The following is a 15,965-nucleotide window of genomic DNA, read 5'->3' on the forward strand; positions in this document are numbered from 1 at the left end:
TTTGATACTATATGCCTCACTTAATTTTACAGCTATAAATCGTATTTTGCTCTCTATATTTATTACTAATAAAATATACTCTAAATAGACTTATGACTACTGATTAGGTCTCGCAACTAACTTATATTTTTCATACAAATAACCAATATATCTACATTATCAACTATTAAAACATAACTTCCTTATTATAATAATCAGTTGATTATTATAATAAGGAAGTTATTGATACAAGGTCTCGCAAAAGTATTTGTTAATTTACTTAATCAATTTAGGTATCGTGAATCTTCAACAGTCTCCCCTCCGTGCGAAGATGACATCTGGAGCACTTCATGTTGAGGAAGAAGATTGCGCGATTTTCACTAGGCGGGAAACCGGTCGCTTTAGTATTCCGGCGGTAGTGCGAACGTCTACTATACGTTTTTTTCCGTCTGGTCCGGGGTAGGTTTTGATGATTTCACCTCTTGGCCAGGTGCCTCGGGGAAGGGAATTATCGATTATTATTACAATGTCGCCGATGGTTGGGTTAATGAATTCATTATGATTGTTGTTGTATCGCGGTGTTATCGTGGGTAGATATTCATTGAGCCAGCGTTTCCAGAAGTGGACGGTGAGGCGTTGTAATGTTTTCCATGTTGGGGGGCCGATGAGTTCGTCGTCCGTGAAATCTCCCATGCGAAGGTGCCCGCTTGATCTTCCAATCAGAAAGTGGTTTGGAGTTAAATCTTCTTGGTCGTCGGGATCTAGGGATACCTCTGTTATAGGTCTTGAATTTATGAGGTGTTCTGCTTCTAGAAGTAATGTATGTAAATATTTCTTCTTGAGGATGTCGTGTATTAAGGGTTGCGGTTAGTGCGGTTTTAACTGATCGCACTAGTCTCTCCCATGCTCCTCCCATGTGTGGAGCTTCTGGAGGTATGAATTTCCATTGAATTCACGTGATATATACACGTACACCGCAGTCCCGCGGGTAGTAATAAACTAGCTTTGGTACTAGACGGTTGTTTCTTTTGTCCGCCGTTACCTACAGACATACCATTCTGGCGACGAGGCGCACGCAACCCGCGCGTGATTAGTAAAAGACAATGAATTATATCGGCAGTTTAACCGTATTCGATCATAAAACACAAGAATGGCAGGTATTTTATGGACGTTTGAACCAATTTATGAAGCTGAACAAAGTGACAGTGGAGAATAAGTGTGCATTACTTTTGACACATTTATCGGACGAAACCTACCGTCTGGCAAGGAACCTTGTACTTCCGAATGAATTGGCCATTTAGGCCGAAGAGGTCAACTTTAGTTGATAGGGCGAAGTTTTATGACGCAGCAATATTTGATGGAGAAAGTATCGAAAATTGGGCGGCGCGGTTAAGAGGTCTCGCCGTATATTGTGAGTTTGAAGCTAATGTGAATTTAATGCTAGACACATTGCTGCGAGATAAATTCGTTTTAGGCTTAAAAGTAGGCCGTGAACGCGACCGTCTTTTTGAACAAGATTCTCGAACGCTAACGTTTGCAAAAGCGATAGAAATTGCTCAACAAGCGGCATGTGCTCGTGCTGGAAGACCAATCAGCACCGATGGTGCAAGTTCATCGCAAGCTGTCTTCAAAGAGGAGCCAGTTTACAAGGTACGAGAGCGGCGTAAAAATGGCGCAGCGTCATCGCGAGCATCAAGTGACAGTGAGCGTTGTGAAGTGTGCGGAATGAGAAATCACCAAACATCGCAATGTAGGTTTAAAAACTGGAAATGCAAAGGGTGTGGATCTCAAGGCCACTTAATAAAAATGTGCAGTAATACTAAGCAAAGTGTGAAGTCCCAGTTGCATAATTTAGAGGTGGTTTCGGATGAAAATGATGATCACGACTGTAAGGAATGCGATATGTTTAACATGAGGTACGTTAATAGTAAGCCTATAAAAATAACTGTAGAATTAAATAATTTAAAATTGCCTATGGAATTAGATACGGGTTCAGGTACAAGCGTTATCTCAGAAGAGTTGTATTTAAATAATTTTAAAAATTTTAAACTGAATAACACTGACCTAAAGATGTGTTTATACAACGGTCACAAAATTATTCCTTTGGGATACTTTATCTGTAACGTTATGTACTTGAACACCACTCAGAACATAAAATTATATGTTGTACAAAATGGGGGGCCTCCATTATTAGGGCGTGATTTCATGATGAAATTTAATATTTATTTCGCTTCATCTAATGTCAACAAAATAAATATCCATAATAAAAATACCGAGGAGGTGCAGCTATTGTTAAATGATTTTCCTGACCTTTGGAAAGATGAACTAGGTTGTTTTAACAAGTTTGAGGTAGAATTACATCTTAAGGAGTCAGCTAAACCAATTTTTATCAAGCCTCGTTCAGTTCCATTTGCATTAAAAAATAAAGTTGAAGATGAATTAGACAGATTGGTTAAATTAGGTATTTTGATTCCTGTTAATTTTTCTGAATTCGCGACACCTATCGTGCCAGTTTTAAAAGAAAATGGTAGTGTAAAAATCGCTGGTGATTTTTCTTGCACCTTAAATAAAGTTTTAAATATTGATAAATATCCATTACCGCGAATTGAAGAGGTTTTTGCAAAGATTGGTGGCGGGTTTAAGTACTCAAAAATAGATTTAAGTAATGCTTATAATCAATTTCGACTATCTAGTTCGTCTCAAGAGTTAACTACAATAAATACTCAAAAAGGATTGTTTAAATATACCCGGTTGGTTTATGGACTAGCGAATGCACCTGCTATCTTCCAACGGGCCATGGAAACACTGCTTGCGGGTATAGAAGGTGTTACATGTTGGTTAGATGATGTATATTGTACAGCTCCCACGAGAGAATTACATTTACTAAGGCTCAGGGAGGTGTTACATAGACTACAAAATGCGGGACTAAGACTACATAAGGATAAATGTGCCTTTTTTTCAGGATAGCGTAACATACCTTGGGTACGTCATAGATAAAAACGGTCTAAAGACGTGTTCTAACAAGGTAGACGCTATTCTTAAGGTGCCTACTCCAACAAACGTTCTAGAAATAAAACGGTTTTTAGGTGTAGTTAACTATTACCGTAATTTTATTCCAAACGCTTCGGCCTTGTTGGGCCCTTTACATGAATTACTCCGCGTAGATGTTACTTGGCACTGGGGAGAACGTCAACAAAATTCATTCGAAAAGGTAAAAAAGGAGTTAGCCTCAGACCGTGTTCTTTCTCATTTCGACCCGTCTGCACCTCTCATACTTACTGTGGATGCAGGGCCGGCAGGGTTAGGAGCGGTACTCGCGCACGCTGATGGTGAAGGTCGCGAGCGTCCTATCGCTTTCGCTTCTAGGTCTTTGCAAGCTAGTGAAAAGGTTTACAGCCAAATTCAAAAGGAAGCTACCGCGATTATATTTGCTGTGAAGCACTTCCATCAATATCTCTACGGTAGACAGGAGCCATTCATCTTAAAGACGGACCACAGGCCCCTTCTATCCATATTTGGTAATAAAAATGGTGTTTCCGTAACAGCAGCCCTTAGATTACAGAGATACGCAATAATATTGTCCACGTATAACTATACTTTTAAGTATGTATCGGCTAAAAATAATCTAGTAGCGGATTTTTTCTCTAGAGCGCCGCTGCCTCAGTCGGAATCAACAAATGTTGAAGAGGAAGGGGGGGAACAAAACATTACGTTTTTGTTTCTCGATGCAAGTGCAAAACCGGTTTCATTAGAGGAAATGAAGCACGCGACAGCGCATGATACGGAGCTAGCCACTGTAATGAATTATATGAAACACGGTTGGCCGCGTAAAATTACCTGTACATTAATATTACCTTATTTTTACTGTAAAACCGATTTAGAAGTAATTAATGGATGTTTGTTTCGTGGTCATAGGTTGGTAATTCCATCCGTTTTTAGAGAAAGAATGCTAAGGGAACTACATTCGGCTCATTTTGGAATAATTAAAACGAAATTGATAGCACGCAGTGAGTTATGATGGCCACACATACATATAGATATCGAGCGATGGATAGGCCAGTGCAACGCGTGTGCGTCGGTACGAAGCTCACCTCCCCGCGCGCCGCCCGCCTCTTGGCCCCAGTCTACTCAGCCCTGGTATCGAATTCACATAGATTATATGAGTATAGGTCATTGCGTTTATTTGATCATAATAGATGCCTTTAGTAAATGGTTAGAATGTATTTACATGAATGGCGGCACCTCCACGGCTGCATTAATATGCAAACTGAAATTTGTATTTTCTACTTTTGGAATTCCCTGTTTAGTTGTATCGGATAATGATCCAAAAATTAATTCCTCTGAATTTCATCACTTCTGTACTAATCATGGTATAAAATATATGACTTCCCCGGTTTATCACCCTTCTAGTAACGGACAAGCCGAAAACTCAGTAAAGATTTGTAAAAAAATGTTGAAGTGTATAATGAGTGATATTAATAATAGCACTCCGCAGCGAGTTATACAAGAAAAGCTATTGAGTTTTCTGTTTGAATACCGTAATACAATCCACTGTTCTACTGGTGATACTCCGGCAAAGTTAATGTTTGGTCGAAACATACGTTCTAGATTAGATGTTATCATACCAAATAAAAGTGACATTACACTTTGTAAAGAAAAAGTTCAATTAAAACCAAGTAGAAGTTTTGAAGTGGGTGAAATAGTTTGGTCTAAGTGGTTTTCTAGCAAAAAAGCTATATGGGAAACGGGTAAAATAATAAAAAAAATCGGCCTAAGGATTTTTGAAATTTATTTTAAGAAATATGATACTGTTTGCAAAAGACATTTGGACCAAATTAGGAAGCTAAAAAGAGAAGTTAACATAGTTGATGAGAACGATTATTGTAATGAATATTTACCTGAAATAACTTTTCCTTCGGCTTCAGCTGAGCAGAAGTCATCGGATTTAACGGATGTTTCATCAGTATCATCACCCGAACCTGTAGACACCTTAATTCCTAATATTGAGGCTTCGAAGAGTGACAATCTAAATTCAGATGATAATGTGCCAATTAGTGGTAACAGAGATGATGCTGAGGCAACACCTGAAGTTAAGGTACCCGTGCCCGAGTCTGAGCGTGCTCCTGATTGCTTGAAAACTAGCATAGACGAGATATCTAAATCTAATCAAAGCTCGCCCGGACGTCCCGAAAGAAGAAGGAAAATAGTAGATTATAGGAAGTACTTATAAGTTTATTTTAGAGTAGTTTTTATGTTACATCTAGTTTTTAATTATTACCTATTGTTTTAGAGCCTCAAGTAAGGATGGAGGAATGTGATATATACACGTACACCGCAGTCCCGCGGGTAGTAATAAACTAGCTTTGGTACTAGACGGTTGTTTCTTTTGTCCGCCGTTACCTACAGACATACCACTTTTCTTTGGATTTATCTATCATTTTTTCCAACGCTGTCTTGATTTCTTTATTTGCTCCGATGAAATTTGTTCCATTGTCGCTAAACATCGTTTTAGGTGTCCCTCGACGTGCCATCATTCTTCGCAGTGTGAGTATCATGTTATCTGCTGACAAGGATGTAGCAATCTCCAGATGAACTGCTCGCGTTGTGAGGCATGTATATAAAGCCACCCAGCGTTTATCTGTTTTTCTGCCAATTTTTATGGTTATTGGTCCGAAATAATCTACAGCAGTGCAGGTGAACGGGTGTTCTTTGTGTTGCAGGCGTTCCACCGGTAAGTCTCCCAAAGGTGTCGTGATAGGAACGGCTTTGTGTATTCTACACCATTGGCATTCTCTTGCTATAATTTTGACGGTGTTTCGAAGGGATATCACGTAGTATTTCTGTCGAATCTCGTTCATTATCGTGTTGTGATTACCGTGATTATATTCTTGATGGTAATGGTTCACGATTAATCGTGTAATCGGGTGTTTTCCATCGAGTATTATGGGTTTTTTGTAGGAAATCGCTATGTTGTTGGCAGCGGATAGGCGAGTTTCGAGATGCATTATATCATCTTCTATAACGGCGGTGAGTCTTCTTAGGCGAGATCCTTTGGCGAACTTCTTGTGATCTTTAAGGTTTTGAATTTCATTCATAAAACTGTCATTTTGAATTCGTTGTATCAACATTGTTTCAGCTTGCTTGATGTATTTTCTTGATAATGGTATTAGTTTGTTCACGGTTTTTATAGTTGGTTCTTGATTCGCGGGTGTTTGTTGAGTCATCTGTTTTTTATACGGTTTCCAGGCTTTATCCTTGACGATTCGTTTAGTGGCGGTGACTTTGTCGGGTTTATTTATTAATGTTTTAAAAACTTCGACGCTTTGTATGAAGCGTGCTGAGGCTCGTAGGTAACGTGTCCATGATGAGAAACGGCTGACGTCTGGTATAGGTGGTTAAACGAGACGCGCCGTGGCTACTGTCTGTGTTTTTTCTTCGCCCGTAACTTGTAGTGAGCGATCACTGTGATCTTGAGGCCATTCGTTGCAGTCAAGTTTTAGGAATTCTGGACCGTTGAACCATCGATGGTTGCTGTCGAAATTTCGGGGTGCCGATCTAGTTGCGTCGTCAGCTACGTTTTGTTTAGTGGGTACGTATCTCCATTCTGATGTTTTTGAGAGTTCTTCTATTTCAGCTAGTCTGTGTGCGACGAAGGTTTTGAACGTGCGTGGGTCGGATTTGATCCATGCTAATACCGTTCGAGAGTCTGACCAGTAATACTTCTTCTTAATATTGGTGTCCATTTCTTGGTGAATGCTGTTTGCTAGACGGCAGCCAAGCACTGCGGCTTGTAATTCTAATCGTGGTATAGAGGTAGGTTTGAGTGGGGCCACCTTGGCTTTTGCTGCTATTAGTTTTATGCTGACCTGGTTGTTCATAGTAGTTTTCCAGTATGTTGCAGCGGCATAGATGGTTTCACTGGCGTCTACGAAGGTATGTAGTTCCCCCTCGTTACAGGAATCTGTACATCGTGGAACGTTTAGATCTTTTAGATATGCTAGGTTGTTGAGCCATTTTGACCAATGGTCTCTAAGCGTGTCGGGTATGTGGTCGTCCCAATTTATTCCGGTGCGCCATAGTTGCTGTATAAGTATTTTTCCTTGTATTAAAACTGGAGTGGCTAAACCTAGCGGTCCGAATACTGACATGACAGCGCTTGCGACTTCGCGTTTGGTTGGTGGTCTTGTTTCTTTAGTGACGTCGTCGGGCGTGTTGCGAAGGTTGACAGTAAATCGTAATGCGTCGTTGTTGGTTTGCCATATCATGCCCAATGTCTTCCCATATTTATCGTGGTCTCCTAAATTAATGTGGTCGGGATGGTTGATTTCCATTGTGTTAATAGTGGATGGATAGTTCGATGTCCATCCTCTTAGTTCGAAACCTCCACTTTTGTGTATGAGGTCCACTTCTTTACTTGTTCTTTTTGCTTCTTCGACTGTTGGGAAGCTTTGTAAATAGTCGTCCATATAATGACAACGTTAAATGGCATTCACAGCTTCGGGATATTTTTCTTGGAAGTCTTGAGCATTTCGATTCTTAACGTATATAGCTGAACAGGGTGATGACGTTGCTCCGAATATTAGCGACTTCATTCTGTATTCTTTAGGTTCTGCGTCTGTTTCTTTCTCTTTCCAGAGGAATCGTAAGCTGTCTCTGTCTTCTTCTCGTATTACGATTCTGAGAAACATTTCCTTGATGTCGGCTGCGACGGCTACCGGGCCTTGGCGGAACCTTATCAGCACGCCGAAGAGAGATTGTAGTAAATCAGGACCAGATAGTAAGGCATCGTTTAGACTTTTGCCATTTGTGCGTTCGGCGGCGTCGAACACGACTCTTAATTTTTCCTTTTGTGGATGTATTACTGCAAAATGTGACAGGTACCAGGTTCTTGGCGAGGTGGGTTTTGTGGTGGCTAGCTCGGCATATCCATTGGATATTAGATTTTGTATTTGGTGAGTATATTTTAATTTGAAGTCTTCATTTTTATTTAGTTTTCTTTCTATGCCTTGTAGGCGGCGTAAGGCACTGTTTCTATTTTGTGGCATAGTTTCATTGTCGGATTTCCATAGTAATCCGCATTCGAATCTTCCTTCGGGCAATCTATGAGTTGTTTTTTCCAAAATTGCCATGGCTCGTTGTTCGGGATCTTTTAGTGGTTTTCTTTCTGTTATTCACAACGAGTCGATACTGAAATGGTTTTTAATTAGTTTATCTATGTCTTCAGTTTCCTTTTCATGGATGTGATTTATGAAGAGGACGGGTTTTGAGGTTTCAGTCTTCAAGCCGTGAAGTATCCATCCTAGGCTGGTTAGGGATGCCACGGGCTTTGATGCGCTACCAGTCTTCAAGTCTCTTGTAACTATTAAGTGCCAGTTGTCTTGGCCTATTAACAGTGATGGTGGTATTCCATCGTATATCAGCTGATCTTCTATATCTTTAAGATGGGGGCAATCTTCTATGTCTTCTTTCTTTACGGATTGTGCTATAAGGTTGAGTTGTCCGATTGTATGTGCCTGAAGATCTTCATATGTCCTTGAGAATAAACCTTTGATACGAATTTTAATATGTCTTGATTCTTCCGTTTTCATTTGATGACCGCTTATGCCTTCGATAACTAGGCTCTTTGCAGGTCCGGAGGCTCCTATGTGGTGGGCGACTTTGTCTACCAGCAGAGTGACTGTTGACCCCTCATCTAGTAAGGCCATTACGGTCTCAGTGCCATTTGGTCCGCACAGCTCTACAGGTACTATTTTTAGGTAGGCTTTTGAAGTGCCTATGTGATTTACTGAAACTATCTTATTAGAGTCTGGTTTTAATCTTTCTTGATGTAGTAGCGCATGATGCTTTCTGATGCAACCATCCTTACCACAAGGTTGAGTTTTGCATTGAAAGTGTCTGTGATTTGTTTTGAGACATTTAAAACACATCTTTAGTCTTTTGACTATTTCCCAACGTTCATTGGTGGGTTCCTTTGTGAATTTGTCGCATTTGATAATATCGTGTGATTGTTCGCATAGGGGACACCTTTCTTCTTCTATTGCCGAGGCGGTAAGGACGATTCTCATTTCTTCTTCAAACTCGCTGTCGTAGTTTGAATCTTAGTCACTTTCGTAGGTTGATTCGTGATTTGCCGTATTAACTCTGGCTCTTCTTATTGGTCGTGATTTGTTATTTTCTATTTTAACCTTCTGTTTGAGACGTAAACCGGGCTCATCAAATTGATCCGATACCATATTTAAAAACTCAGACAGCACACTGAGTATGGGTTCCTTTGTCCGGTGGCATTTGTATTCTTGCCATCGAAATCTTACTATGGTGCTCATTTTTCCCACGATTCTATCCGATATATCGGTAGAGTAAAGATATTCCTTTCGGTCTAATTGTTTTATTGTATTTACGCTGTTAAATACTGCGCTAGCAAATGTGCCTATGCCCTTATGTCTTCAGTCATTTTGGGCAATTTGTCGAGTTCTGCGATTTCGCTTTTTATTATATATGAAGGTTGTCCGAATATTCTTTCTAATTCTGTTAATATTATTTCTGGGTTCGTGCTGGTGTATAGAAGAGATTTTACTGTTTGTCTTGCAAGTCCTTTGAGGGACTTCCTGATGCGAGCGGTGTTTTCGGTGTCACTAAAAAATGATGCCGTGTCCTTGTAGTGGCTGATGAATGGTATCCAGTTGATGGGATCTCCGTCAAATAGGTACAGATCGTTAATATATATTGGTGGTTTCTTTGGTGCGGTATCCGTTCTGTGTTCGTGACTACTGTTGGTTTGTTGAACTGCCTTTGCTACTAGGTTTGATAGGATGTTCATACTGCGGTTAAATTCGGTATCTTGTGGCGGCGGAGTTTTGTCTATCCAATCGTTGACTAGGTCGTTTTCAGCGTCCTGCTCTAGGTCAGAGTTTTCTGCTAGTTGCAAAAGCTCTAATTTTGTACGAGCGAGTGCAGCTGCGGCGTCCGCCTGTTCCTTGTCTCTGTGCTGGAGTTCTAAACGGGCTTCTAGTTCTGCTCGTTTGCTCTGCGATGTCCGTGATCCCGTTGCTTTTCTTTGCACGTCTTGTGGTGTGTTTTTGGCTGTGCTACTTGAGTCTGTTGTGGTTGTAGTTTGATCGGTGCTAGTCGTTTGTTCTGTACAGGTGGTTTGCTCTGTACCTGACGTTTCGCCTGTCCTTGACGAATCTCCTGATTCGTCGCTTCCGACCTCCTTTCCCTTTGGTTGTGACTTCTTGCTTCGCGTCTCGATGGTACTCATCTTGGCGCAGGTCTTCAGTCTTCTTGACCCTAACAGCCCTAACGCCCTATCAGTCCTGGCAGAGAGTCCCAAAGGAACAACACACTCTGACAGGGATGGAAATAAAGGTAGGGTGGTGAGGAATCGCCCGACAGAGGGTAACGCGTGAGAATCGCGCGCTCGGGTACCGGGGGGAACGCCCGATACCGTCGTGCGTGCCTTCCAGGAGGGCGCTATCCCACGCGAACCGTACCGGCGCGATCAGACTGTTACAGACTTACTGCCTGTTAAGGCAAGCTGGCAGTACCGTCTGGTATACTGCTCCCGCCGTTAGGCGTTAACTCACTGTTCACCGTTTGACACCGTTAGGTGGTGAACAGATGAGGCGCGGTAAACCGCTTTGAGTCTTCTCTTCTATGTTGCGAAGCGATCTTCCCAACAGGCCTCGCGGTCTTCGGCAGCTATGCAGAGCTTCGCCTCAATGCACCCGCAGCGATGGTGGATTCCTCTTCGTATGGTCGAACGTAAGACTTCTTGTAGGTCTTCTCTGCAGCGCGGCAAAACGATCTTCCCAACAGCCTCGCGGTCTTCAGCAGCTATGCAGAGCTTCGCCTCAATGCACCCGCAGCGAAGGGTTGATGCCTTTTCCGTTGCTAGACAGACTTCTAGGACGTTGACTTCGGTCTGCAGCCTGACTTGAACAATCTTCCAAGCCCGCGGAACCCGTTCCGCAGCGATAGGTTGATTCCTTTCAGTCTTGCTTCGCAGAACTTGTTCACTGACTTGAGCTCGTCTCCTTTTCTTAGTTTGCCGGTTTCTTGAATCCGGCTCGAAGGACCATGCACTGTGGAGGATCGTAGACGAGTCCAATCCACAGTAGTGAAAATAATACAACAAGGTGTAGTCGTTTTAACGGAGATGCGTTCGCTTCAGAGTCAGCGAGTGAAGTGCGTGATTTGACCGCGTGAGGCGGGGTTTTATGCTCACAGAAGCGCGCGCATATCGGTATCTTTATTGGAGTATATGCGAGACAAGGATGCAAGTACAGGTAAAAGAGATAGCAATATTAGTAGACAGAGATAGTGATACATAAAGAGTGAAGCGGTTGTTTACAATTTGGTGGATCGCTGGCTGCCTACCCGCAAACTGCGCCGCTTTCCTAGTTCGCGTATTTTGCTTCGATTATCACACGGACCGCTCATCTCCGAATCGACTGTCTGGCGCGTTTAGTTCTAAACGCCGCTCCGACGGACCCTTCCCGCACCCACGCCCGGAGGAGATCGTCATCCTCCTCCTCATCATCGCGGGACAGGAGCGCAGTGCGAGGAACATACTCTGATGCGCCCCGCACTACCCGCCCCGGCCACGCACCCCGCGAGGCCTTACCGCGCCGCTCGCCCGACGCCTCGCGCCGAGCCCCAAGAAACCCGCCAGGCACCCAGCCGGCCACCCGAAAGGAGGAACAGCCAAGCGTAAGCCTCACACACAGGGTTTTTTCTATATATCGCCCCCCGGGAACAACGCTGGACCTGCAGGACGTCCACAAGCTGCTGGACCCCGCGATTCCAACCATCCCGCCTGGCACTCCAGCCGAGAATGCTACACCGGCAGGAAGCTATTCAGGGACTCCACCAACACAGGATACACGGTGGTGGGCCCTCAAACGCCCACCAGTCCCACCCACTACCCGTTCTCCAGGACGCTTTGCCCGGACGTAATTGACCTAGTGGTCTCTAGGGGCCTCGAGAACCAGCCGGCACTCGAGGTCCTTTCGACGAGCTGGGTTCAGACCACCTCCCAGTCCTGGCCACTTTTGACCCAGGCAACCAGACCCTACCGCCCCTTCCGGACAGACGCCGTGTGGACTGGCGGACGTTCGCCAAGGAGGTGGAAACCACCACTACGACCAGACCCGTAAATACGCCAGAAGACGTCGAGGCTCTGGCATCGAATATGACCTCCACCCTATTTAGAGCCCTGAAGAAAGCCACAACCACTCTCCCCGACCTGGGCCCGAAGCAACCGCTGCCGAGGTCGCTGAGGGACCTGATCGAGGAGAAGAGACGAACCAGACGGAAGTGGCAACAGACCCGCTGCCCCACACTCAAGACGAGACTAAATAAACTCGTCCAAAAAACCGGACTGGCGATGATTAAAATATGCGTCGCCAAATGGGAGGACCAAATAGAAGCTGCGGATGAGGACGTGCTCTCGCTGCACCGCCTGTGCAGACAATTCACCCGCAGCCCCGACCCCATTAGACCTCTGAAACACCAGGATGGTACACTTAGATACCGAAATGAAGACCGAGTGGAGATTCTTGCTGCTCACCTGGAGCAGCAATTCACCCCATTAGCCGCGTCCAGACCGGCTGAGCGCGGCTCGCGAGTCCCGCTCGCGAGCCAATAGTTCGGCCGGTGTGGACGGCGCTGGGGCTTCCTCGGGCCCACGTTGGCTCGGCCGAGCGCCACTCGGCCCCGAGCCATGCGTTGTCGGTTTTTGCCGATGCTCAAAGGCGGCTCAGTCTGAGCTGCTCGCCCGGTGTGGACGGACGTAACGACACTCGCGAGCCAGTGAATCAAAAATGGATAAAGAAGACAGTATTCGCTTAATACAACTTTACGGAAGCTTCAAAATGTTATGAGATTCGAAAGATCCAGATCATTTAAATAAAAACAAGCGAGAAGATTGCTGGAGGAAGATCTCTAAGGAAATGAAGTTACCTATACCCGAGTTGAAAAAGAAACTTGACTCATTGACAGGTTCATACCGACGCGAAAAGTCAAAGCAGAGAAAAAGTAATATCACTGGTTCAGGTCAGGATTCTTTTATTTAATTATAGTGAATGTTAGATTAGTTAATCTCATTATCAAATATCAATATGTACAACATTTTCTATAGGACACACCATAGGAAATGAAAAATAATCTATAACGTCTACATATTTGTTACAGGCGCTGTCGAAATTTATGTATCGAAGTGGTTTGGTTTCAAATATTTTGACTTTATGTCAAATAAAGATGACACAGGAATTACAAAAGAAGGCGGAATAGATAACGTAAGTCCTTTATTTATGTTTATTTTCAAAATTAGTTGAACATTAATATTGATGCTGCCATAGAATTATTCCGTTTGTTACAAAATGTGTTGCTAAATGTAGACGAATATCTTTAGCACTAACAGCACCTCTGCGCGGAATGGCCGTTAGAGGTAATAGTGCTGTAGATGGAATATTGTTTCTCCATTGACCTGGAATAAATGAACCATCAACTTCTCTATCATAATATTCTGGTGGAATAGAATAGTTATTTCTTCGTAAGTAATTATATAAATACACTGTTGCTAAGACAACTTTTGTAGCTTTTTCTGGCTCTAGGAGGATTGGTTTCCTAAGGACTCTGTAGACTGAACTTAAAATACCAAAGGCATTTTCAACGACTGCGAGCTCTGCTAAGTCTGTAATTGAACACTCTTTCTTTGGAACCCGCCTCATGATTACCTTCAAATGGTTTCATAGTATATTTGGTAAGCATAAAAGCTTTGTCGCCCAATATGAAATATGGTATTTTCATTATGTCGGAAATACGCCCTTTACTTCCGACATTAACAAACAAGAATTTGTAATTAGCATCCACGAGAGCGAAGAGCACTATACTAGGAAAATTCTTGTAATTCTTGTAATCAGTACTTATATTGATGGGCCTTTGAAGAGTTACGTGTTTCCCGTCTATAGCCCCTATAACATGTGGGAAGTTCCATTTTATTTCAAATTCATTAGATACTGCTAGCCATTCTTCTTCTGTGGACGGTGTCTGCAAATAACAAATTAAACATTATTTTTACAGAGCAATCCTTCTCAACAACCAGGACCATCACAACAACCTACGCCATCGCCACAACAACCCGAGACATCCCCACAAGAACCCACGCCATCCCCACAAGAACCCACGCTATCGCTACAAGAACCATCGTCATCGCCACAACAACCATTGCCATCGCCACAACCATCGCGAAAGAAAAGAAGGCTGAATACGAATGCACAAAATGATTCTCTTGACAATTTATTGAAGGACACTTTTGCCATAATTGAGAAAAGTTCAACTTCCATAAATGATCCATGTGTAGCATTCGGTAATCATATTGCACATGAACTCAGAAAATACGATCCTTACACTCAATCATGTGTTAAAAATGCTATTAATACTATTATTCACGAAGTGGACATGGGAAAATATCAGATGTATAGACCAGGATATTACACACAACCACCCACTACCACGTCAACCATAACTTCCGGTGAAAATTTGCAGAACACACAATTTACTCCTGCTACTACTACAGAAACATCAGACTTTAATTTTGGTGAAAATCTGCAGAACCCACCAAATACTCCTGCTACTACTACAGAAACATCAGACTTTAATTTTGGTGACAGCTCCGTTATTTAAATATGAGGCAGATAAATAAATAATTTGATTGCTTAATTACCATGATTTTTATTTACCTTAACGTAATCACTGAGGGCGTCTATAATTGCATCACAAGTTTCTGGAACTATAGTTGATATAGATTGTTTCGATACTCTAAAAAGATATTGAAGACTGCTATAGGAGTCTCCTGTTGACAAATATCTCAATGTTAGCAGCACTCTTTCGGATACAGTTATTGCTTCTCTGTAGTTAGTGTCACATTTTTGTATTTTCACAGCCACTAAGGAGCACAAATATTCAATGTCTCCCGCAGACATGCGTGTAAAATTTGAGACTGAATGGTCGATTGTTAGTTCCTTTAACAAACTGTTACCGTATTGGTTTCGGTTTTGGTACAATTTTTTAATCCAGAGTTTTCGTTTCTGTTTTCTTTTTTTTATGATATATCCAGACAACATAAGCGCCGTAGCAGCTAATAATACGTGGTTTTCCATCGTTATACGGAGAGAAACTGAATGCTCAAACCGGCTCACCTTCGCTTGCGAGCCCGGCTTGGAACTTTTCACAAATTAGCTCGGGTGCCACGGCTCGCGAGCAGGAAGTCTGAGCGCGACTCGCGAGCCGCGCTTAGCCGGTCTGGACGCGGCTATTCCCCATTATGAACACCGAGCACAACGACATGGTTGGAAACCACCTGAGAGAATACTTTTCCCGCGACCCAGCCCCCGACGAGGACCCCATAGTCCTCTCTCCAGGCAGCGTCAGCAGTGCTATACAAAAACTTAAAACCAGGAAAGCCCCAGGCGCGGACGGCATCTACAGACTACGGAACAGCTACAGACCCATAAGTCTGCTCCCGACCATGTCGAAGGTGTTTGAGAAACTCCTACTGCAGAGGATGACCCCCTTCTGGACCCCGCGCCCAGAACAATTTGGGTTCCGTGCGGAGCACGGCACGACCCAACAACTCGCCCGTGTCCTACACCAAGTCACAGCGGCCAAAAACAAAAAAGAAAAGCCCGTGGCCGTCTTCCTGGACATGGAGAAGGCCTTCGATAAAGTGTGGCACGAAGGCCCAGCAGTCGGCGGCCCTGAGAAAGGTCGCGAGCGCGCCTCGATACGTAAGGAACTCTGTTATCCAAAGAGACTTACGTATCGAGCCCATAGAATCCTTCATCACCCAACTCGCCCGCCGCATGTTCGCCCGGACAGAGACAAGTACTTTCATCCATCTGAAAGATATCGCCCCATGGCATGCCCGCCCACCGGACAGGAGAGCCTACCCAAGGGACCTCACCTAGGACCCAGCTCCAACATGA

The 15,965-nt window shown here is 43.4% G+C and overlaps 2 protein-coding genes and 1 pseudogene across 2 annotated transcripts; 1 reads left to right on the plus strand and 2 right to left on the minus strand.

The window, feature by feature from the left end:
* Positions 1 to 1,043: 1,043 nt before the first annotated feature.
* LOC120635480 lies at positions 1,044 to 5,088 on the plus strand (annotated as a pseudogene).
* A 1,286-nt stretch (positions 5,089 to 6,374) lies between these two features.
* On the minus strand, positions 6,375 to 7,445 carry LOC120635056. The gene has a single exon (XM_039905959.1). The coding sequence runs from the start codon at positions 7,443 to 7,445 to the stop codon at positions 6,375 to 6,377; it is 1,071 nt and encodes a 356-aa protein (XP_039761893.1).
* Positions 7,446 to 13,647: 6,202 nt separating this feature from the next.
* On the minus strand, positions 13,648 to 15,176 carry LOC120635057. Its single transcript, XM_039905960.1, has 2 exons — positions 14,721 to 15,176; positions 13,648 to 14,028 (listed from the first exon to the last, which is right to left on the minus strand). The coding sequence occupies exons 1-2, from the start codon at positions 15,138 to 15,140 to the stop codon at positions 13,648 to 13,650; spliced, it is 801 nt and encodes a 266-aa protein (XP_039761894.1). The 5' UTR covers positions 15,141 to 15,176.
* Positions 15,177 to 15,965: the final 789 nt, after the last annotated feature.

The sequence above is a fragment of the Pararge aegeria genome, chromosome 26 (assembly GCF_905163445.1).
Source record: "Pararge aegeria chromosome 26, ilParAegt1.1, whole genome shotgun sequence".
In the NCBI taxonomy this organism is placed as follows: Eukaryota; Metazoa; Arthropoda; class Insecta; order Lepidoptera; family Nymphalidae; genus Pararge; species Pararge aegeria.

Coding starts and splice junctions, on each gene's coding strand:
- LOC120635056 (XM_039905959.1), bottom strand. CDS start 7,445: ATGGACGACTATTTACAAAGCTTCCCAACAGTCGAAGAAGCAAAAAGA.
- LOC120635057 (XM_039905960.1), bottom strand. CDS start 15,140: ATGGAAAACCACGTATTATTAGCTGCTACGGCGCTTATGTTGTCTGGA. Junction 14,029..14,720: donor CCCTCAGTGATTACGTTAAG/GTAAATAAAAAT, acceptor TGTTATTTGCAG/ACACCGTCCACAGAAGAAGA.